The sequence below is a fragment of the Molothrus aeneus genome, chromosome 20 (genome assembly GCF_037042795.1).
Source record: "Molothrus aeneus isolate 106 chromosome 20, BPBGC_Maene_1.0, whole genome shotgun sequence".
In the NCBI taxonomy this organism is placed as follows: domain Eukaryota; kingdom Metazoa; phylum Chordata; class Aves; order Passeriformes; family Icteridae; genus Molothrus; species Molothrus aeneus.
In genome coordinates, this window is record NC_089665.1 from 388,268 (window position 1) to 412,579 (window position 24,312).

General features: G+C 47.5%; 1 protein-coding gene across 6 annotated transcripts in view; it reads right to left on the reverse strand.

Moving 5' to 3' along the window:
• Nucleotides 1-24,312, reverse strand: part of TSPOAP1 (TSPO associated protein 1) — a 66,870-nt gene that overhangs the window by 23,365 nt on the left and 19,193 nt on the right. For 5 of the 6 annotated variants that reach the window (XM_066563467.1, XM_066563466.1, XM_066563464.1 and 2 more), the window contains exons 5-18: nt 23,924-24,178; nt 19,358-19,465; nt 18,445-18,528; nt 17,685-17,774; nt 16,857-16,979; nt 16,359-16,463; nt 15,569-15,619; nt 9,442-9,625; nt 8,921-9,141; nt 6,672-6,781; nt 4,966-5,075; nt 2,739-3,554; nt 2,086-2,237; nt 65-625 (exon numbers count right to left, since the gene is read on the reverse strand). In XM_066563467.1, the coding sequence (XP_066419564.1) occupies nt 65-625; nt 2,086-2,237; nt 2,739-3,554; nt 4,966-5,075; nt 6,672-6,781; nt 8,921-9,141; nt 9,442-9,625; nt 15,569-15,619; nt 16,359-16,463; nt 16,857-16,979; nt 17,685-17,774; nt 18,445-18,528; nt 19,358-19,465; nt 23,924-24,178 (2,970 nt within the window). The remainder of the gene's footprint in view (nt 1-64; nt 626-2,085; nt 2,238-2,738; nt 3,555-4,965; nt 5,076-6,671; nt 6,782-8,920; nt 9,142-9,441; nt 9,626-15,568; nt 15,620-16,358; nt 16,464-16,856; nt 16,980-17,684; nt 17,775-18,444; nt 18,529-19,357; nt 19,466-23,923; nt 24,179-24,312) is intronic. The other variant, XM_066563469.1, reaches the window with a different exon arrangement.

A 24,312-nucleotide genomic window follows, 5' to 3' on the forward strand; every position in this document is an offset into this window, starting at 1 on the left:
CCCAAAAAGGATCCATTGCCCTTCCCTGCACACCTGCCACTGGGCAGGAGATGTAAGCACTTACCTGCACCTCTGTCCCTCCACCCAGCTGTTGCATTCCCTGTTTCTGGGAAGGCCCAGGCTCCATGCCAGGCCCTGGGAGCACTGTGCCAGCATGTTGGGGAGGCACTCTCAGGCATTTCTTGTCTCCTTCAGTGTCCAACTCCTGTGGGAAAGTGCCTGGAGCCTGCACCAAGGAAGCACTAGGGGAGGGGAGGTGTGGTGGGGAAGAGGCTTTTTCTGTCAGAGGCTGCGCTGAGCCAACAGGGCTGGAGGAGGGATCAGTCAATTTGGCATCTGAGCTCTCAGCAGGAATTTTCTGTTGGAGCATGTGCTGTGGGCTGCGGGTAGGCAGCAAGGCCCTGGGGGCCCACCGGGGCAGTCTGGAGGGGACAGTGGTGCACACAGGGGAAGTGCAGTGGGAGGATTGCAGCAGGACTGAAGAAATCTGGGCTGGAACTGAATCCACGGACTCCCCGAACTGAGACATCGTCCTCACAGAAACCTCACGGCACACCTGGAACACCTGAAGCTGGGACAAGTCCACCAGGACACTCCCAGCGGTTGGAGAAGTAACTTCTATCACCTGTAAGCAAAAGAACAGGAAGGAATTATTTATTGTGCACAGCTCAGCCCTTCAATTCCCAACCCAAAGTTGATAGAACCCAAAGTTTTGGAGAGCAGCTGTGCACAATTCCCACCCTTCTGTACACTATCTGGGAAGAATGAATGTTAAAGAGAAATTCGAGAAACTGAACAGTCTACAAAATATGAATATATCCTCCCCTACTCCAGATTTTAACCCTCCTTGTTTCCTAAGCCTTAAGGAGCTTTTCCCTTTTTTAGGCCACTCTTTCAACTACCTTCCCAGACTCTTCCTTTTTTTCACCTTTGAAGAGGAAAAAGCATTTCCACGACAAAAGAGCAATTATCCAACACAGCATCATTCTGTTTTCCACTGTGCTCCTCAAACAACATCATGTGTGCATAAGACCACACGACATTTTCAATACAGAATGTCCTTGGATGTTCTGTATCAGTAACAGTACTGAACAAACAGAACCCTGGGGTGTTTGTATGTTAAAATGATGGAATGGTTTGGGTTGGAAGGAACCTTAAAAACCATCTCATTCCAGCCCCTGCCAAGGGCAGGGACACCTTCCACTTGGAGCACCCCAGGTTGCTCCAAGCCCCGTCCAACCTGGCCTTGGACACCACCAGGGCTGGGGCAGCCAAAGCTTCTCTGGACAATATGTGCCTGGGTGTCATTACCGTCACAGGGAACAATTTCTTCCCAGTATGCCACCTAACCCTGACTTCTGGCTGTGGGAAGCCATTCCCTGTGTCCTGTCCTTCCATCCCTTGTCCCCAGTCCCTCTCCAGCTCTTCTGAAGCCCTTTTAGGCCCTGGAACAAGCTCTGAGATCCCCCTGGAGCCTTCTCTTCTCTAGGTGAACACCTTCAGCTCTCTCAGCCTGGCTCCAGAGCAGAGGGGCTCCAACCCTTGAAGCATCTCCATGGCCTTGTCTGACTCACTCCAGCAGCTCCACATCCCTCTGATGTTGGGGGCCCCAGAGCTGGAGGCAGCTCTGCAGGTGGGGTCTCACCTAAGCATGGCAGAGGAGCAGATTCCCCCCCAACTCTTCTGCCCACGCTGTGGGGATGCCAACTTTATGCTGGAGCACTACACCTCAATCCTCACATTCGCAAGAAAGCCCCAGTGGTGCCTGTGTACTTGTCCTTGTGCTCTGTCCACAGCCTGGGGACTGTTTGCCAAAGGATTAGGCCAGTAGCTGGGCTGAGCAGAGGAGGCTGTTTTGCTGGTGGAGGGTCCTGCTCCAGGAGCACCTCCAAAACCCGGACAGATGTCTTTTGCAGTGTGCATCACACAGCCCAAGCAATGTCCCTTCTCTGATGTCACTCCTTTCTGGGCCAAGGACTGTCACTGCCTCTTCAAGACACCTTCCTGGATCAAGCTTTCCATGTCTTATGGTCTGATACTTCATGCTCCCCCTGCAACAGCCCCAGCCCCCTGCACAGCCAGTACCTTCTGTCCATCTGCGTACACGGCATATCCAGTGACCCGCACCCCATTGGAAGATCCTTCAGCATCAATGGTGACAGGTAACCAGCTGATAACCAGGATACCTGGAGAGGGACCAGCTTCCACCTGGACATCCAAAGGAGCATCAGGAGTGCCTGTGAGAGACCAAAAACAATTTCCTCTCTTATCTGGCTACAACATAAAGCTCAACCCTGGGTAGAACCAAAGAGCAAAACTCCCAACCAGACTTGCCCCTGCAGAACTGAACTACAACAGCCAGGCCAGTATTGGGAAATGTCAGACAGAACCAGAGAAAATAAGGTGCTCTTGTTCCGTGAAAGCTTTAATGCACAGAAAACAGAACTTTGCAAAAGTAGCTGAGGCCAAGATGCAGCAATCCTTGGAGCAAAGTCATGGTAAACCATCTCTTCCCTGCCCAACCAGCTGCTCCAACCAGGACAGAGGATGTCTTCCCAGAGCAAATGAAAGCAAAAGGGCTAATCAGATTTTAAAATAAAGTAAGAGAAACATTAAGACAAAACAGTGCAGCATCTCAGGCTTTGGGGACCTAATCAACCTTGCTTCCCTCTGTCCTATGGCTTCCCAGCAAAGGGCCAGCTAAGCACAGCCTCTCCATGTGCAGAGGCCTGCAGTACCTGCTAAAGGGGTAGTGAAGTGTATCACAGCTGAGTCCTGCTCCTGCCCCTTGGGCACCTCTTCCCAAGGACTTTTCATGGGCCGGGCCTCCAGCTTGGCCACATACTGGGTGCTGGGCTGCAGGTTGCGGAAGGTGTACCAGTACACACCCGGCTTGGTCACATCACACTCCTGCCCATTGAGATACACCCCATGGCTGTAGTTGCTGTTGCAGGGAAGCCACGTGACCTCTGCTGACGTGGCTGTGACGCTTCTGACTTTCAGCATCGTCGGTGCCATGCCAAAATCCTGCCCCACAAAGAAAGTGCAGCGCAGTTTATCCGAACTGCCGTGCTCCGTCACCGTCTGTACAGACACGCGGTAAGCCCTGCTGTGTAAATCCAGCTTTTCTATCACTGCTTTGGTCTGAAGGCCACTCTTCACGTTCTGACGTAGCTCTTCATCCACATAGATGTTGTAGCTTTGTATGTCTGGGCAGCCAGCTGGCAAAAGAGGTGGTTCCCAGCCTACAACTATGCTTCTAGCAAGCTGCTTGATAAGAGTCAGTTTTCTTGGGTAAGGCACTGCTGTGTGACTAATGGGCTCCTCCTGGTCTCCTTCTGCTCTGCTGGCCAATGGACTGATGCTACTCTCTTCAATGGAAAACTCACTCTTATCTCCACTGCTGGTGCTTGTACTGACCAAACTTTTCTCCTGGTAGGAGCTATGGGTGAGATCATTCAGCTCCGGAGGCAGAAACATCATGAGGTCATCATCTGAAACTCGCTCAACAAAATTGGAGGGGACCAGCCCTCGCCGGCCATCCATCAGCTCCCCTAAACAAAAAACAGGACACCTGTTACCACTGCTCCTGCCATTGAGCCTTCCAACTCAGCTGCCAGGACTATGGGACAACATCTTTGCCACGGTACAACAGCTCTGCAGTCAAGAGTGGAAAAAATCTCAGGGAGGTTATTCCTGGCAATGCTTCCTGATTTCCTAGGGCTTCCCTTGTTAGGTCCCAAAGGACACAGTGAGGAAACTCACTGCTTCACACATTCCAAAGCCGACTAAGTAAAAAGTTGGGTTGTGTAACTAGCTAAAGGCTTTCTCCTTCTTCATTATCCCATTCTTCCTCATCACAGCTCTTTCACTAACTTTTTTAGCCTTCCCAAACTATGCAGCTGGATGATTTTACGTCTTCTCCCAGCCATACAGCTTTGGGGTTTGCAGTATTTCCTCCAGAAAGTCCATCTTCCCAGCTCTGTATTTAGCTCTGGCCTTCCTTTTAGCTCCCTTCTTTCTTAAGTTAACTCCTCTACTAAAGGTGTCCCAAAAAGACTTGTGGGGACAACAGATAAACAGCCCTTGGTCTGTGCAGACCCATCGAACCATAGATGAGCAGCACACAGGGACTGCACTGCCTTCTCCCTTCCAAACTCTACCTACAGCAAATCAAGTGAAAGCAGGGAAAGCAGAAAAGGTTAGTAAAGAATAATCTTTTTAAACAATAAACAAATAAACAAATGATAAGCTTGGGAATACAAAGAAAGAAAAATGAGGCAGAGCAGTCACAGAGCAAGCAGTGCAACACACATGCGTTTGTCTCAGCTCTTGCAAAGCATCTCAGGAAATCAGGAATTTATCACCCCTTAAGCAAGTGGCTCCACAAAACAACCTCAGCACAAATTTACAGCCCACAAATCTTGGTTTCAATTCCATCCACCTTTTAGTCAACCAGGATCATGTTTGCAAAGGGACCAGAACAGCAACACTGTGTAATACCAGCAAAGGTCACAATTGTAGTTTGGGTTGATTAATTTATCCCCTCTTTGTCAAAAGAGCACGAGGCAATGGAGTCCATTACCTGCTGCAGTCCCTGGCTCACTACAGGCACCGGAAAGAGGGAAACAGCCCATCTGCAAAAGAGGCTGAACATGTTCCTCTCCATGGTGAGGGAGGAACCATATGGGAGCTGAAACCATTGGGGATGAAACCTGGAACTTGCTGAAAGTAGTGGCAAAATTTCCACTGAAATCAATAGACAAAGATTTCATAGATTAGATTTAATTTATTCATAACATAAATAAAGCAGTTTCCAACAGGATCTGCTCATCCAACAAACTAACTTTGGGCAGAAACCCTTTACCTTGAGGTCTCAAGATTTGCTAAATTTCTCTCTCATTTTCTGGAGAGAAACCAACGCTCCATAGCAGTTCAGTCACATTTCATTTTACTAAAACACACCTTCAAAGAAGCCATCTTCATCCATGTCTCCATAGATGTAAATATATTCTCCAGCAGTCAGTGGAAGTTCTGCCTCTGGATTTTCATTAGGTCCATCAAAAGGATTGTAGCTGAAATATTTACAATTGGAAGACTTAATTTGCATAGGAACCTTCCCAGCAACACATTACAGCTGTGATGCTGATAAGGTTTCAATTCATTGGGAATGACTCCACTTTGGCAAGCAGCAAAATCCACAGACAAAGGTTTATATGTAAACTGTAGTTTACATATAAAAATATTTAATAACAGATAATTTCTGAGGAGCAGAACAGATGACTTGTTACATCCAAAGGAACAGGGATATAAGGATGCTGAAGGGACTGGAGCATCTCTCTGAGGACAGGCTGAGGGAGCTGGGCCTATTCAGCCTGGAGACAAGTCAACAGAAAGGGGATTTTTCCAATGCACAGGTATATTTAGGGTGGGTGTCAAGAGGAGGGGGCCAGATGCTTTCCACTGGTGCCCAGCGACAGGACAAGGGGTAGTGGGTACAAACAAACAGGAAATTTCACCAGAACCTGAGGAAAAACTTGAGGTTGAGCAAACACTGGAAGAGGCTGCACAGAGAGGCTGTGGTGTCTCCTCCTGCTCTAACCCCACATTTTAAACAGCACTCCAAAAACTTCACCAGCAAGAAAATTAGACATACATTGGTGATATGGCTTGGACTCTAGGCAGTTCTAACCTCCCCACCCAGGGATCCTCAGACTAATCAGAGGGTCTCATTTCACAGGAAAATGCCTCATGAAAAACCTTTATCTTTACAAACATCTACTGCCAATTCCTGTTCTTTACCCCTTAAAAGGGATTTCATCATGCCAAAGCAATGTTTATCTCTCTGTGAGCTGAGACCTTACGGGCCCAAAACTCACATGAAGACACAGACCACATCTGATGTGCTCCTCACAAGCACAGAATCATCCCTGTTCTCTTCCTCCCAATGGAAAAGCTGAAGGATAGGTAACACACTGAACTGTAGCAACTTGGGCTTGATCATGATGGCTTAGTGAATGGCAACAGTTATCAAAACATCTGGCTTTTTTTTTTTTTCTCTTTAAAAATTACAGCCAGAAGCATTTCGGCCAAAAATTTCAGGAATTCTAAGCTGAAATTTTCTTAATTGTTGGAATAAGATTTCTTGGAGAAGAATTCTTGCACTATTCTGAAAAAAAACAGACAATTCAATGAATATGTCAGTTGAACTAATTTTAAACAGAGACCAATATTTAAAGTTTCACACAGTGCTGTTCACTGAACAGCTACTGAGCTTAATGTGCTTTTGTTGAGCTAAGCCTGGATTGTGCAGGAAGTTACAGGTCTCAAATCATTCAACCATGGAATGGTTTGAGCTGGAAGGCACCCAAAAGCTCATCTCATTCCACTCCCTGCCATGGGCAGGGACACCTTCCACTGTCCCAGGCTGCTCCAAGCCCTGTCCAACCTGGCCTGGAAAGAGCTCTAAGGTCTCCCCAGAGCCTTCTCTTCTTCAGACTAGACACTCTCAGCTCTTCCAGTGTGAAAATCCCATGGAGAAATAAGATAAAAGGTCTAACCTATGATGATTATCCACTCCTAACAGTGGTGAGTCCTAGAGAAGATTGTGAAGTAGGGAACTGCGGATAACTGTGTAACTTCACAGAGCACAAGCAATGAGCACTCAGTACCTGTATCGAGCTAAGAACACCTGGAGCTTTGCAGGGCCTTGGCTGCCTGGCTCTGGCATGAGGGAGATGCTGTCAACATCCAGTTCTTCCATTTCACTCGCAGTGTCCACCTAAAAATGTTAAAGATAAGGAGTAAAAGAATACTCAGAGTGCTTGTACATAGTGAACACATCCTCTAAACTCATGGCTGGTGTCAGTCTGGCTCCTGGGCTAAGGACCATCTCTAAGAATGACTTTTTAGGTAAGGAAGTAGTAATAAGAGGCAACAGCCCCAAGTTGGAGCTTCAGAACTTCCAGTCAGACATCAGCAAAAACTCCTTGCCCAGGTGGGTGATACAGCCTTGGGAACAGTTCCCAGAGCTGGGGGATCTCCATTCTTGAAGAACCTGTAGCCTGAGCTCAGCAGAGCCATGGCCACACTGATCTAAAGCTGGTGACAGTCCCATGGGAGCATGAGATTTGACTAGAGGCTCTGGAAACCTCTTCCACCCCACACATCCATAATTCAGTATATTGGTTTCTTGCTACCTCTAAATGGTAGCTGTGCCTGTATGCAACAGAAATGTCAACCTGAACAAAGGAGCTCTGTTGGATGTTGGGGTCTTTAACTGCTTCTGTCCTCTCCAACACCTGTAAATTTTCTGTAGGATGCCTATGTACTTTAGACAGAGCTTTGATTGAAAATTTTGGTTTTAACTGACTCTGCTAACAGCACATGCTGAATGAAAGTCAGAGGAGGAAGCCCCCATTCCTGTTACAACCTCTCCCTTTCTAGCCAGCAGCTCCTTCTGCACTTCCTAAGCTGAAGGCTGCACCTTCAGGGCATTTGGTGCTACTGGTAAAGCACCTTTGAGAAATTTCTCTCAGTTGTTTTGTTTCCGGCGAAATGTTGGGATTTTACATCCAGTGGCAATGGGTTAAGTAATGCAACCCTTCTTCTTGAGGCAGTGCACTCCCTGGGGTTTGTCTGAACTTGTGCCAATGAACCAATTCAAGCTGCCTTTTTAAAGCAGACCTCAAGGCAAACATACTTTTGATGAAGACCCATTGCAGGCACTAGAACACAAAGTACTTTTTTTAACACACGAAGAGCCAATCTCAGGAGGAGTTCAGAGCATCTTTTCAAGGTACTGTACTCCTTGTAATGCAATCTTACCCCATGTCTTTGGAGAACAAACATCTATAACACCCAAACGAAGGGGCTTAGCCTGGAATGTTCCCACAGTTATGTGCTGTGGAAGCCAAACACTCCAGGCCACTGGCTCTTTTCCAAGGGTCCCACACTGATCTCTGCAGGCATCTATCTCTCCAGGGAGGCAGGGTGGCTTCTAAGCTTTTTCTTGAATTAAAAAGTAGGCTTTTTTCCTGCTATAGAATTGCTAACGGTTCCATACCTGTTCCTCCCCAGGTGTGACCTTCACTTTGTCTCTGAACATGGCACTTCCTTGACCTCTTACACAGTGGGAGGCTCTGCCTGGCACTGAAGCAGCCCTTTGTTGTGGCTGTCCTGACCTGGGCACCTCAGCACTTCAGTAGCTTTAGTACTCAGGAAAAAAAGAGCAATAGGTGCCCCTCAGGCCACCACACCTGGCCCTGCTCACCGCACTTCTCTGCCCTAAAGTCTGTCCCCTCCAGTGATGCACAGGAGAGAGCATCAACCGCTGCTCAAGGGAACCCCACACCACCACAAAAGGGTTCCTGGGGAGAAGAAGCAACAACCATTGAGGAGATCTTGGTGACACAAACATGCAAAGCCTGTTAGCTCCATCCCTCTTAGTACAAACTTGGCACCTTCTCATGGTTTCTTTCACCAATATCTTAGTAACTAAAAACACCACACAAGAAGTTTGAGTTCCTCATTCACAGCTCAAGGCGAAAAATAGTCTGGACACAGTTTCTCCCCATGCTAAAAATTCTAGTTTGTAGCCTTTATATGTCTTAGTGGCAGCTGAGATGCCACAAGGAAGCTTAGCAAGAGCTACCTCACACATCCCATCCCATTCCTCCAAGCTCCCAGGCACGGTCTATACAGCTGTTTCCTTCATGGAACACAGCAATATATTCAAATGAGCATTACAGACATGACATCTGAAGTAATTTCAGTATTTTCCTATGGTTTTCCTCTTGTTTATTCCATTTTCTTCAGGCAGCCAGAAGGGAATGAATGCAACTTTACTGGTGCTCTCAGCAATGCATGTATTCCCTTCTGGCTGGAAAGCACCGGCAGCAGAGGGGACTCCCATACTGACCTCTGGAGTTGGGCAGGATTTTGGGCTGTTCTGCATGGATTCAGATTTAGAAGAGCTTGACTGAGACTCCCCTTTCTTGGATTGTTTCTGAGCACTGGTGGGAGCAGCTGGGGAGCCCACAGTGGTGTTTGGCCCTCGCTGCGACAGCTCCAGCTCGTCACTCCCTTCATTGTGAACCTTCTTTGTGCTCTGATAGGGGAGCAACCCAGGAACAGCTGACTCTGCAACAAAATCACTTCTCCATTAGTTACAGCCACAGGCAGGATACAGGATCAGCAATGAGCATCCCAGGGAGCAGCCCAAGTCTCTACAAACGTGCCTCGTTCAACAGACTGGACACCTCAGCTCTCCCTGGCCACAGGCATGCCAAGTTCTCTTTACAAAATGAACCAAAAGTATTTACAATAGGGACAGAGATGCCAAAATTACGCTAAATATTTGCATTAACTCCTTTAGCCCTTTTCATTTACATAAATATCAAGCCATTTGTCAAAGGCCTCTCAGGCACATCCAGCAATTACCCTTCTCCCAGCGGGGCTGTGGGGTGGAGCTGCACAGAGCAAGGGGCAGCTCTGAAGTCACCAGAGTGGAGGTGAGAAGGTCGATTTTTCCTGTTTGAAGTCGGAATTGTTGGAGTTCCTGTGACAGGAGGCTGAATTGCTCTGTTTGACTGCGACACTGGTCTTCCAGATCCTTCACCCGGGCCTGCCAGGAGAGAACAAGGTTAGGAACAAACCCCTGAAAAAACACTGAGGTTCCAAACAGGATTTGCCTTTGCTGCATATTTTCCCAGATTCCAAGGATGCTTTTAAATGCCCTGCCTAGGAACAGTCATTGGAAACTGGCAGCCTCACACCTCTACTTATTTTAGAAAAGCTGAGGCTCATCATCTCTGAGGATGCTGACTACAAACTCCATTAGGACTTATCCCTAAAATTCTGCATTTGAACTTCAGTATTCTCTCTCAGCCCTGCACAAGACCAGATGAGATAGGTCAGAGATAAATAATCCTTAAAAAGATTCAAAAGGCTTTGCATGGTTTTTGGAGCATTAAAATCATGTCTCCAAAAGGAATTGCTCTCCCAATTTTGTCCATCACTCCAGAGGCCCCAGCAAGCTCCCAAAACCTTAATCTGACCTCCCCACCATTCCAGGCAGGACTGCCAACTGTCCCTCTGGACCTTGGCACTAGGAAGGGCAGAGAGCACATGGGCCCATGTTGCAGAACTCTCCCTTGACGTGGAGAGCACTTTTCCCCCTGGTCCTACAGAGCTGATTTACTTGCTGAGGGCAAGAAAGCTACAACTCAGCAAGATGAGGTGCCAAGGAGCCTTGGGAAACACTATGGAGAGGGAGGGACACATTCCTGCTACAGAACCATTTGTATTTTCCCATATTCTCTTTTTACCATCCCTAGAACTTCCCCTTACAAAACATTGCTGATTCCTGGCTGTCTACATATCCCCACATTCCCCCAGGTTGTAGGCAGATTAATTCCCAGGTGATTCCAACTGCTCCTTTCCCTTCTCTCGCTGTTTCTTGTAGGTAAGATGCACCAAAAGAGATGACTGCACTGCACTCTTCAAAATTTTCCATTCTACCAAATGTATTTGAAGTGTTTTTTCTCCTTTCAACTCAAAAAATAAAAGATGCCTTGAAATATTATGTGAGTCAGAAAGCCCAAGATTTTAAGCAGCTCTAAAAATAACATTTCTGACCTGGATAAAGCTCTCTCTGTGGTCTCAGAGTAACATAAAACCTTTATAGCCGCTCCCTAAGGATTTAGGAGGGTCATGCATTTTTATTTGACTGTGACATATCTGTTTTAGGCATTTCAGTTTATTACTTGTTCCCTCCACAAGTTTAAAGGTGCTCTCATGCTCTAAGGAAAGCCTGGTGAAGTCTCTCAAGTTTGGCAAGAGCCATCTCTGAACTGAATTCAGATGCCAGGACCAACTTCCAGAAGTGTCTGTGTTATCCACTCGCTCACAGTCAACTCCTTGTTTACTAAGTCATGGTGCACAGGATTCCTCTGCCAATATGAGTGTTTGAATTTACTTACAGTTTGGATTTTTCTCATAAAGACTTCTCCCCTACAACATTACATCTCAACAGAGAAAAGAAACCCTCAACAGTAAGAACAGTTGCACTGGATCAAAGGAGGGCTTCTTCAAGTCCAACATCCATCCCTTATCCCACCTTGGGACAGAGCCTACAACAACAGACGGGTTCAGAATGACAGCAGGACCAGAGGGGGATTTCCTGTCTTCTCTGCCAGCAGATGCATCTGGATATTGTGTTTAATAGCATCATAATAGTACCTTGTCCTGTAAATTCATAAACCACAGTTTAAATCCATTTATACTGGTGGCCATGTCAATAACCTGGATAAATCACAGTTTAATTTTAAGACACTGAATTAGTCAAGTGTCTTTTCAATCTGTTATTCCAAACAACATACAAACATGCCTTAAGTACTACTGCCACATCATACACAAGGTGTACTTCTAGCAACTACTTTGTAGGGGACTGCAGACAGCTGGGAAGCAGCAGGTTTCCAGGGCAGCGCTGGGAGACAGGAAGATAAGGAAGATGAGGCCCAAGGACATGGCCAGGAGGTTCAGGGAACCAGCAGGAATCAAGCTCCAGACACAGAGAAGACTTCTGTGTCTGTGCCCAACCCAAAATGGGGAGAAAGAGGAGTCTCCCACAACAGGGACTGGACTTCCAGAAGAGGCTGCAAGAGAAGGAGCAGAGCTTGGTGGGGTCAGTTTAACCACCAACTCAGGAACTGATTCCCCACACCCAACCACCACCACTTCAGCCCCATCCTCTAAGACCCTTTAATTAATGGCTGGAATGTTCCACTTCTCCAGCTCATGCTCTCCTTTCAGATGTGCCTTGCTCCCCTTCTCCATATCTTCTTCTATGTACTTTTCAGATCAGAGAATTCCCATTTTGCTAGAAGGGAATTCTGCAGTTGTGCATTCCAAGGTCTTGCTAAAAGCAGGGCTGATGCCAAAGGAATTAAAGGAACATCCACAACTCCACATCAGTGTGGGTGCAACTTCTACAGGATGTGAGCATAACCCAATAAAGTCCTTTCCTGAGAATTCCTACCACTTTGCTGCTTTTTTGACCAACTTGTGGCTGGCATTTTTTTTTTAAATCCCCTACCTCTAACCCTGCACCTCCTGTGCCAGCAGGGAATTATGAGCCCACCACCAGGCATGTTTCATCTCTGCTCTCTCTCCTCCATGTGCCTTTGCACAGCCAATGTCACCTGCATTTTATCTCCCCATTCCTCCTGAGATTTCTGCCAGATTAGAAGGTTTTAAAGAAGTTTTCTATCAGCTACAAACCCTAGCACTTCTATACCAGCCTTCTTTCGAAACCACCTGTGAACAGGCCAGCTAGCACAGCTCCCAAGCTGGAACTTTGTTAGTACCACCTCTTCTTCTGGGAAAACTATTATCCACAATCTCTGCTTCCCATCTTCCACTCAGTTACAAAGCCAGCAGGACCCATCTTCTCCATGACACTTATTTGCAATGTTGTTCGCCACTGCTTTTGGAGTTTGAAGGAAACACTTCACTCTTGGACTGCAAAGACACTTAAATGTGGAGAAGGAGCACAGTTGGGCAATTCTAAAATCTGGAAGTGCCAAAAAAGTAAGCTCCTAATTCTAATTGGTCAAGAAAGCAGGGCACTTAAAGGGAAACACAGCTGCCCCATCAAACTCATAGCGGGAGCTCCTTTAAGTACACTTATTTCTTGGCAATAATACTCTTGCAATCTTTTTCAGAGTATAGTTAAAACAAGAATACCAAGCAACTGTCAAAGTCAGAACAGATGGAAAAACGTCCTGTTTGACAGCATTAGAGCAGTACCTGCATGCAATCCAAAGTACTCTGGGAGCAAGAAGAAAAGCAAAAAGAGATATCAAACCACATCAGCAGTTACACTACAACACTCTGCCAAAGATAATCCAACACTCAGTCTGAATGAAATTGTTTTCTCACCAAATTACAGTGTCTGCCTTGTTCCATACTGAGATTCCCACCTCATTCCCAGAAGCATCTACTTGCCAAACAAAAGCTAAATCCTACACACTAAATGCATGAATAAGATAACCAGGTACTTTTTGAGGGCCTCCAAATCCCAGTGTGCTTTGAGATAAATGACAATATACTTAGAGTGGCTGCTAAATTTCAAGCCCCCTTTCCCCAGCACATTGCACCCACTCAAAAATGAATGGAATGGACATTTTGTGCTCAGATCTTCCCCCAGGTCTGAGATCATAGAGTTCTGGGAATCAAAGCACAGCTCAGAGCCTGGCTGTGACAGGCTCTTAAGCAGTTGATTGCCTGCTCAGTCCTCCATCCTGCTCCTAGGTCAGGGAAAGCAAGCAAAGTTGAGCTCTGGTCCCCTCATTTCGCAACAAAACTGGATTCCTGGAAGGAGGCTGTCTCCTTTTGTATCTATGCAGTGCCAGAGGCAGTTGAAATCTTGTCTCATGTACTTTGGAACCACTGAACTCCCTCATTCCCATGACCTTAACCCTCAAGCTTTTCTTCCTAAGCTGAGAGGGTGCTTCTCTCCATGGCATTTCTGCACACACCCCATTGCATACTCTCCTCACCCCTGTCACTGCTTTATCTCAGAACTACAGAACACCTAAGGCTGAAGGAGATCACCTGGAGCACTGGGATCACCTGATACAAGCCCTCAGCTCAGAGCAGGGTTGGCTGCCGAGAGCTCTGTCCAGTTCTGAACATCTCCAGGGAGAGAGACTCCACTTATGACAATCATGGGACAGAACTCTTCAAACAGGAAAATGGACTACACTCATTCTTCATTTATATCACATCAAAAAGCAATTCAAGCACATGTGAAAATGACAATACATAGCAAAGACATCTCAAACCCCCTAATTATGCCATACACTGATGTTCTGGAATGACTATGATTATGGTTAAGTAATTTAAAAGACTGTTGTTCTGCATTAAACTGGCTTTTAATGACAGTTCCTCTTTCTTTGTTCTACTTTATAAAATTCAGGGTCAGGTTGAATCAGGCTCTGAGAAAGCTGGTCTAGTTGAAAGTGTCCCTGCCTATAGCAGGAGGTAGACCTGGATGAACTTCAAGGTCCCTTCCAACCCAAACCATTTGATGATTCTGTGATCTCTGTACTAGTAACATGAAAGCAAGAATATTTAACTGGTAAGGCCCTTGCAGAAGAACATTACCTTCAAACACAGAACAAGAGGACTGTCTCTTTCTTCCTTTGCACAGGAAGATGTCTGGTTTAAACCTAAGTAGCTTCTCCAACCCTTCATTGAGTTAGTTTAGAAAACGTTTGGCAAACATCATAGAATCATCAAATCCCAGAATGGCTTGGACTGGAAGGGACCTTAAAGCTCATCTTGTTCCATGGGCAGGGACACTTTTCACTATACCAGGTTGCTCCAATGGCCTTGAAAAAAAACCACAGCAACCCTCCCTCTCCCTAAAATCTGCTCAGAACCCAGCTAAACACCAGGTCATGTAGAGCAGCACCTGTATCAGCTGATCCTATCTTTGCAGCCAAATGCAGAGGTCCCCAAAGGGGTGTGGCAAGGGCACAAGATATAATGTCATATCCCCCAATACTCACCCAACCTGTAACATTTCAATCCTGTTCAGCAGGAGCCCAGCACTCTTGGGCTATACTGGCCAGGCCCCATCCAAAGCTGGTGCTATTTGCAGTCATGGAGCAATCTCCATCAAGGACAATTCCCACCTGCATCAACAGTCCTGCGCTCCCAAAAGCCACAGAGCTGCACAGCGATGGGCACAGGGAGTTCATTCTGACAGCCCTGACTGTTTGTCATCACTGGAGACAGGAGCATGAACCCAAGGGATCCTACTGTCTGGGGGTACAGCAAGACAACCTGCTCATCTCAGATGTTTCAGTGCTCAGAAAACCTCTGAGAGAGCAGAAGATGCTCCCCTTGCCACTACACTCAACCCAACTCTCTGACAGTCACTAAATTGTCACATCAAGTTCCAGGGTTTGGCACTGTGCCTTTGCAGCTCCAGAAATACAATGTTTTCTCCAAAGTCACCCTGACAGACACTGAGCTCATGCCCATCAAGCCCAAAGTAGTGCTCAGCACATCTGCCAGGCTGCACCAGTACACCGTCAGCCACCAGCCAAAGCACATTCCCAGTGTGCAAGTCAGAGAAAATAGAACAAGGCTTCACCACTCTTTATGCTCAGGTTTTCCTGCTTTTACCTAATAAACGTTTCTTATTTTTTCTTAATAAAACAAATAGAGCACACATACACAAGAGAAATTTTAAATCTCACAAACACAAGTATTCTCCTTTCACATGATGCTGGAAAATGGAACAGGCAGATCTGAGTTTGATTACTAAATGTATCCCTAAAAGAGTTTTTGAGCACAATCTGAATGAAGTAACCAATCTAATGACTGAGCAGGCTAGGATATAATTCCCTGAACTTTAACCTAAGTATTACTTTCACTGCAGCAACATGTTGCATCCAATCAAAGAACCAGAGCATTTTGCAGAACAAAACCCAGGGCATCCAAACTGATATTATAAATAATCAGCCACTAATCCCTCCTGTTTCTTTTGTCTTACCTCTAGAAGCTGTACTGCTCCCTCATGTTCCCTTCTTGCCTCTGCCTGTGCCTAAGGAAAAATAAGGAATGGAGTAAATCAGAGAGCAGCCAACTTGAGTTAACTTCTACTGTCATCCTATCTTGGTAGTCCATTGTAGACTGGAGCACAGGTCTGGTGCCCCAGGAGCAGCTGAGGGAGCTGGGAAAGGGACTCAGCCTGGAGAAAAGGAGGCTCAGGGCAGATCTTCTGGCTCTGCAAAACTCCCTGACAGGAGGGGACAGCTGGGGGGGGGCAGCTGGGCTCTGCTCCCAGACAGCAAGGGACAGGACAAGGGGAAATGGCATCAAGTTATGCCAGGGCAGGGTCAGGTCGAATACTGAGAAAATTTCTTCTTTCTTCCCTGGCACAGACCACCCAGCACACTGGTGAAGTCACCATCCCTGGAGCAGTTTTAACAGCTGTGTAGATGTGGCTCTTGGGAACATGAGTCAGGAGTTGCCTTTCAGTGCGGGGGAACAGATGGACTCAATCTTGGAGGGCTTTTCCAAACTTAATGATTCTATGATTTTATGATTTAAATCACTGTACAGTCTGGAAACATCTCTGGGCTCTGGACATACAGCAGTGAGAAGTCAGAACTGACATTCACAAGCAAAGCCCTTCACTTTGCTCAGGTACCAGAGTTCACCTGGACTCAGACACTCTTACCCTGTAAACTCACATCTACCTCCCCTATGCACACCTGCAAAGGAAATAAGGTGCAGGAGTCCATTCAGAGAGGAAAATGTCCCCATCACACACCACACACCTGCTGCAACCGCCGGACCTCCTCCTGCTTCTCCTGCAGGACTAGCAGTGCTTCCTTGTGCTCCACTTCCAGCTGCTGCCTCCGCTCTGCCACATTTCTCATGTGCTGCAGGAGAAGACAACACACACCTGAGGGGTGACACTACTGAAACCCTGCCCTGTGTTCTATCAATGGCCACAAAGCCAAACCAGGGCCTGTATTTCATGTCATCATTGCACAAAGAAAGAAATTCCCATCACAAGGCAGAGCAACGTTGTCAGAGAAAACCCTCAAATCAGTGATGTCCACCTTATCTCCCACCCAAATCCCTGAAGCTGCCTTTCCAAAGCACCTCTGTCCACTTTGGAAAGCCACGTTCCAGGATCCTGCAGAAGCAGAATTCCCAGTGAAAGCATAGAGACAAAAGAAAGGTTAGAAAAGGCAAACAGACAACCTGTGCCATTCAAAGGAAGCAGTAGGTATTTGGACAGTCCTTCCAGCCATGTGAATGCTACTGACCTTCAGCACCTGCTCTAGATTCTCCAGCTTGGTTTGGAGTCCTTGATTCGTCTGAATTACTGAATCCCGTTCCTTAGTCACTAAAACAACCTGCAGCTTCAGGTCAGCATTCTCAGATTCAACCTGAAGAGAACGGATTTTCAGTGAGCACAAGCAGCCATAGGTGTTCCTTGTAAAAACAACAGAGACCAGTTTATTTCTGTGCTTTCTGCTGACAATGATACCAAACTCAGGAACCTCCTCTGCCTCAGGTTTTCACTTAAATATATGAGCATTTGTATCAGGCCTCAATGTGTAACAATTTATTTGCACACTGCTTCTCTCCCTAGATTCATTTCCTCTCCCCTTTTGCAAGGAGGAAGAGACTGGGATAGGAACAGGCTACATAATGAAGAGATAAAAAAACAAGCACAAGGTCTATAAGCATTTTTAATCCCACATTGTAAGATTAGACACAGAGAACAGGACAGAAAACTCAGTAGTCTGCTGAAATCATCTTTGCCTCTTTCACTTACCACAAGGAATTTTTGGTTCCAGGGTGTACTAAGGCTTGACAACTACCAGCAATGCAAGCAAAGACAAACAATTCCACTTCCAGCTGTTATTAAATATGTAGGAATCCTTATTCATGGTGGCGAATTGACACATGGGACTGACAAATGACTTTCTAACTCTTGTTCATTACATTAGTCCAGAGAAGAAACTGAGAACAGAAGCCCAGATCAGCACACAACCATTACTGAGCTGGAAACTTAAGAACAGCATGTACTTCTCAGCAGAGTTTTGCAGAAGCCAATGCTGCCAACCTGACAAAGATATTGCTTTTACCTGTCCTGCCCACCCAGCCTTCTCATTCAGCTGCAAGTTCTCTTCAGCCAGTCGTGCATTTTCACTCTGCACCTCCTGCAGCTGGATCTCCTGTCCAGAAAGAGCAGGAATTACAACAAGGCCCTCTGACTAATTCCCCCAGATTATCCTGCAGAGCAGCTCCATTGCTCCTGTTTCCTGATGGTGCAGGATGCTGGTGGGATGCTGCTCGAGGTCTGGGAAGCAACAGTGAGCAGCACTGCACAAACAGAACCCAGGGCTGGATGATGGGGTTGGATCTGCATGACCTTTAAGGTCTCTTCCAACTCAAACCAGTCTTTGATCTCTTGAGCAAAGCAAAGCAGAAACAGAAGGGAGAAATCCAGATGCTCTACTATGAGCTGCAAAACCTCCCTGGAATTAAACAGGATTTCAGCCAACAAAAAGCACAAGAAAAAGACAGTGGGATGGTGTTGTTACCATTTCAATACCCATCTGGAGTGCCTGTGAAAATGGTTTAGTATTTCCCCAAATTAGCAAAGGCCATGGAATTTCATCCAGTGGTTTGTGTAGCCGTATTCAGCTCACAGTTAGCTGAAAGACTAAATAAACAATCCCAGTCTTAAGGGTTGGAGCCCCCGAATTTGTGACACTGTTCAAATGAACAGAAACACTGGTGATTCCTTATTAAGACGAACTGAGGAGAATCCAAGAGAGGCACACAACAACTTCGCTCCTCTTCTCTCATTATGCTCATAAAGTAGGCAACAAGAACACTTACTAGTTCTTTGCATCTTTTATGCTTTTTCCTCACTTCATGCTCAAGGTTTTCACATTTTTTGCGCTTTTTCTTGAGTTCAACTTCCTGCACAAAACAAGCAGAAGTAGATCAGGAAGCCCACACTCTTAAAATGCATATGAAATTCAAGCCCAGCCTCTCAGACCCAGTGCTGCATTAGTTGTTTTTATTTTCTTATGAGAATCTCTTTGTGACAAAGTTAAACAATGTAGAAACCAAGGGAGATTTTTCTGAAAGTAAGGAAAAAAAAAAAATTCACTATTCGTCTCTTCCCTGAGCCTTCCATCTGGAAATAATTCTGCTCTGCTCCCACATGCATGGACTGTTCCTATTTATACAGAACAGTAGAGAGGACAAGGTGTGGGGGACAAAACAAATTTTATACAGATTTTCTGTATAAAATTTTCATCTTTAAACACCAGCTGTGCTATTCTAGCTCCTATTCTAATTCTAGAGACACCCAACAGAGCACAGATATCCTCTTGATCTGCAGCTACTCACTACCCTTCAGATGGACAGGAGCTGCTAAAAACCTCCCTGTGCACTGTCTTAATTGCTGGAATAATTCACAAGGGGCACATTCCTCATGCACATCTGTCCCCAGTTCAAATAGGTCTAAACCAAACACAGCACAGAACCTACTGGCATGTTTCCCTCTCATCGGAGTGTGATATATTCCCCTGCCAGCCCAGCACCTGGACCTGGCACCCAGCAACACTCTGCATGCAGATGACCTGTGTTTTTCTACCAGTTCCCCAAGCTCCCAACTTTTGCAGGGCAGCTGCACCTAAAAGGACTTCAGTCCCCAAAATCTCTACTTGGACTGCACATATGAAACCCCTAACAAAAATAAAAAAGTTCACACTCCTTCCCCCAAACCAGGTTCACAACTCACCAGCTGCTGTATCTGTTTGCTGCTCTCCTGGTTTGTTACTGCATTTTTGGGAGGAAAATTTTCATGTCCTTCAGATGCAGGTCCCAGTGGTTGCACACCTGGTTCTACCTGAAAGCAGAAGAGATGCCAGAGAGCTCAGGGACATCCTGAGACTATAGAGCACGCTAAGGGAAGAGGGACTTTCCTGGCAGTACCACCCAGGAGAACAGCACTCCACAGGGAACTCCTGATCTCTGAGCTGCACCACTTGAGATGGAGAAAGCTGGACAGCCCACCAGGGATCTCTGTACTGGCAATCTCCTGGAGCCCAGTGCCCACCAGCCCAGCTTGACTGAAGCATCTCCGAGGAACAGTGGGCTCCTGGAAGCTCTCGGATCCAAGCTCCCATTTGTGCCTCACCTAATGACCCAATGAGAGGCAGCAGCAACACCTTTCATGGCCCTCCCCAAAGCGACACAGAGGGGAGAAGGGAGAACACAGCCCACAAAGGGCAGAAATAAGTGAAGATGTCAGAATCTAAGGGCTGGGAAGAGCAGACAAACACTACTAACAAAGCAGCATCCCACCTCTGCTGGTAGCTGGGAAGGGCTAAAATGGCAGCAGTGCCATGGCTTTTGTGCACCACCACACCAGATGAAAGGAGACACTTTCTATACACATTTGTACACAAGTTTCTAACAAAATGCCTTTTCATTTGGGTCACAGACAAACACATATTAATCCTCTGAATTTTTCCTCTTGGCTGATATTTGACTTGACATTGTCTGCCCAGAACAAGCCCTGACTGCAGGGCAAGGACTGAGACACACAGATGATAAAGGGTCTTGATAAGGTTTTAAACATTAACTGTGAAGTTATTTTTGATAAACAGATTTTAGGGACAGATCTTTAAGATCATCAAAGCAAACCTGTACTGAGAGGAAGCAGCAGGACTTTATGAATCCATCTCAGCCTTAGCTTTAGCTGACCTCTCCTCAGACATGGGATTCCTCATTTCACTCTGAACACCTTCAGCGCTGAGGGATCCATGGGATGAGGTCTGAGCTCCCTGTACAGCCAGCCATTAGGGCAGTGTCTAAGCACTGTATCTAGGATGTGATTTTTAGCCTGGTTTTGGCTTGAGAAACATAGGTTTTATCTACATCTATATTCATGGCTCTTATGCTGAAAACCTGAGAGCTCCAAGAGCTCATCACACTCAAGCCCATGCTACCAAGGATTCCTCATTTTTTGCTAAAAAAAAAATCTGAAATCACCTTCCATGTGAACTTTGTTCCCTATCATCCATGAAATAAGGTTCACTGCAGAGTCCAACAGTCTGTGCATCAACCAGCACATGGAAATCTTAGGATCCTCCACCCAACCCACGGCACCTCAAGGGCCCCAGTGCTTGGAAGCTTTCAGGTCTGCTGTGAAACCCATATTTAACTGTGGAATAGCCCTGTGGAAATATTTCTGAGACTTTTTTTGCTTTTCAATCACCTTTCTCATACTAAGTACCAAACTGGTATTTCAGAGAATCCCAGAATCACTGAGTTTGGAAAAGACCTCCAAGCCTACCCAGTCCAAGCTGTGCCCAATCCCCACCTTGTCCCTAGTCCAGAGCTCTGAGTGCCACATCCAGCCCTTCCTTGGACTTCTCTGAGGACGGGGCACTCCAAACCTCCCCAGGCAGGCCTGCCAAGGCCTGAGCACCCCTTCCAGGAAGAAATTCCTGCTGATGTCCACCCTGAGGCTCCCCAGACCCAGCCTGAGGCCGTTCCCTCTGCTCCTGTCCCTGTTCCCTGGGAGCACAGCCCGACCCCCCCGGCTGTCCCCTCCTGGCAGGAGCTGTGCAGAACCACAAGGGCCCCTCTGAGCCTCCTTTGCTCCAGGCTGAGCCCCTGCCCAGCTCCCTCAGCTGCTCCTGGGGCTCCAGCCTGCAGTGCTCCATATTACAGGGTTCAGCCACGGGACTAGCAATAGCATCCTCCCTTCACCAGTGCTGTCAGATTTAGCCTTGCTGACTTATTTGTCAGCCAGAAAATCTTCTGGCAGTGAGGACAGACTCCCCCAAGTCAGAGAAACAAAACACATGCATGAGAAAAGCCATCTTGTCTGACAAAACCTGCAGGATCAGGTGGAAATCAAGGTATGGAAGGGTCATTCAAGGAAGGTAAGTGCAGGGCAGGAGGGGAAAAAAATATCTGCGCATCCCTCTTCATCACAGCCAAATCAGGGGGGGAAATGTGGGCTGAAATCTCGAACTATGAAGAACAAGGCTGAGAACCTCTCTGAAACTGAACTGTCTATAAGAACTATGGAAGCTAAGAAAATAAAGAGTAACAAACTACCAAGATTATGTAGCATTCACCCCAGGGTTTAAAACCCCCTTTGGCATGAACTGAATCCCTCAGTTCAGCAGGAACTGAATCAGTCCATGCAGCAAGTCACTTCTCCAACATTGCCTCAACACAAAATACCTGGAAGATGGCAAATGCCATGCTTCAAGAGTATTCCAGAGTCTTAAGCATATTCCAGTAGACATCTGTACAAAGACAGACCAGTACATTTGACACCATTTCTGGGCAAACTGATAGAAACTGCAAAAAACAGAAATACTTTAAAAAATCCAAACAAACTTATATTGCAGCAGGGGGAAACATATTCACGGATGTATAAAGAGGTTTTTTTTTAAGATGTCAGCAAGTAAGTGGGTGAGGGAGACCCAGTAGGAACCTGCTTGGGCGCTCAGAAGACATTCAGCTGCAGTCCTTTAGCAGGCATCTGCAGACACTGAGCCAGCACACGGCAAGGGGAGGGTTTTCTCTTGGCTAAATATTCAGTAAAAATAAGAGGGCGGAATAAGAGAGAGCAGGAACTGTGCTCTGCAAGCACTGATGCAGCAGAGACAGTGAAGAGGGCCTCATGACACTGAGTGATTACAGAGACTAATGATGGTTTAATAAAGAGTGCTTAGACAAAAAGGTAAAGAGATCTTCTGGGAAAGGGAAAGAAAACTTCATTATGCTGTCATATAAATCAATGCCACAGTCCGGGATGCTGCTGCACACTGCTTCCCCAACACAAAACTGACAGAGAAAACACACAAAGGAGGGAGACAAAGATGATGAACACTGAATAATGGAAGAGGCTGGAAAGAAACAAACAAACAAAAAACAAACAAACAAACCAAAAAACATCCAAACAAAAAACCAACCAAAATAACCCAACACAACAACGGCTGAAGGAGAGGGATTTATAAACCCAGAAGTGACTTGGAGAAGACTGACAACGAATTAATATTCAATGCATCTGCTGTAAGAGCCGGGGGGCAATAAACGAGAGCAGCTGGCGGGAAGGTGGGAGGAAGATGCGCAGCCCAATCTCCCACGGGGGGATGTGGGATCGTATCACACTGAAAACAAGGGAGGAAACCGACAAAGCCCCTGGGAGCCACATCCTCCGGAGCCCGGGCTCGGACACCCCTGACCCGCCGCTCCGGGGACTGCGGGGCACAGCGGCACCCGCGGCCCGGCCCCGCGGAGGGCCCGGCCCGACCGGCAGCGCTCGGCGAAGCCGCTCCCCGGCGGGGCCTCGGAGCCGCCCGGCGCAGCCCGGCCTTACCTGGCGGCGGCGCAGCCCCGTCCGAGGCCCCGCGGCACCCCCGGCCCAGCGCAGCCCCGCTGGGGCCCGGCCCGGCCTTACCTGGCGGCTGCGCGGCCGCGGCGGGGGCGGCGCCCTGAGGCGGCCCCGGATCTGCCGGGCTGAACCACTGCGGGCGGAGGGGCCGGCGGGGCCCGGCGGCTCCGAGCGCGGCGAGGCCCTGTGCTATGTGACACCCTCTGGAGCTGCCTCCCGCTGGGGGCCCCGATGCTGGACCGAGTCCAGAGGAGGCCCCGGAGCTGCTCCAAGGGCTGGAGGCCCTCTGCTCTGGAGCCAGGCTGGGAAAGCTGGGGGTGCTCACCTGGAGAAGGCTCCAGGGAGACAAGGGATGGAGGGACAGGACACGACACAGGGAATGGCTCCCACTGCCAGAGGGCAGGGATGGATGGGATATTGGGAAGGAATTGCTGCCTGGGAAGGTTGGGAGGCCCTGGCACAGGTTGCCCAGTGAAGCTGTGGCTGCCCTATCCCAGAAGGCGCCCAAGGCCAGGTTGGACAGGGCTTTGAGCAACCTGGGATAGTGGAAGGTGTCCCTGCCCATGGCAGGGGGTGGAATGAGATGCACTTTTAAGATCGTTCCAATCCAAACCATTCTATGATTCTTTAAAGAAGAAACGTTACCTGCTTTCCTAGACTGAAAAACACAGCATGGGAGCCCTGTGCTAGGGAAAACGAGGAGGACTGAGCTCCTGGCACGGCTCAGCGTCCCTGTGCTGGTGTGGGCTGCCAGCAGCACCACATCCCTCCTCACCCTGAGACCTGGTGCTGGAATGTGTCCCTTTGGAAACCAGCACTGCACCTATTTGCAGTGGATGTGAACCACAGCCCTCACCTTCTCCAAGTGAAGTTCCCTAAGAACAGCAATTAACTGAGTAATATAATAATAGCTAAACTTCCCGATCGCTGACCCACTTGTCTCACCTCCCTGTGAGCTCTCCCTCCCAGCACTGAGTCTCCCAAGGCCTCCTTTGGTTGAGGTGCATCTTTGAGGCAGGAATTGGTTGGTCCTGGACATGTGGCAGCACTGGGCATGGCACTGCCTGAGCTCATTTTGGAGGAACGCAGACACTCCTTGAAATTCTTGAGCGCGATCTGCCTCTGGAGCCGCAGCACCTCTCGCTGGGATTCCCGCAGCAGGCGGTCGAACTCAATGATGTTCAGGCAGCGAGGGTCATCCTGTGGGAAACCAACCATGGCACCATGGCACTGACAAGCTCCAAAAGGTGGGACATCTCACATTTAACACGCAAACTCCAAAAGAGGAGAGACTGGGGAAACCCAGCCTCAACCCACCCAGGTAGTGTGGCACA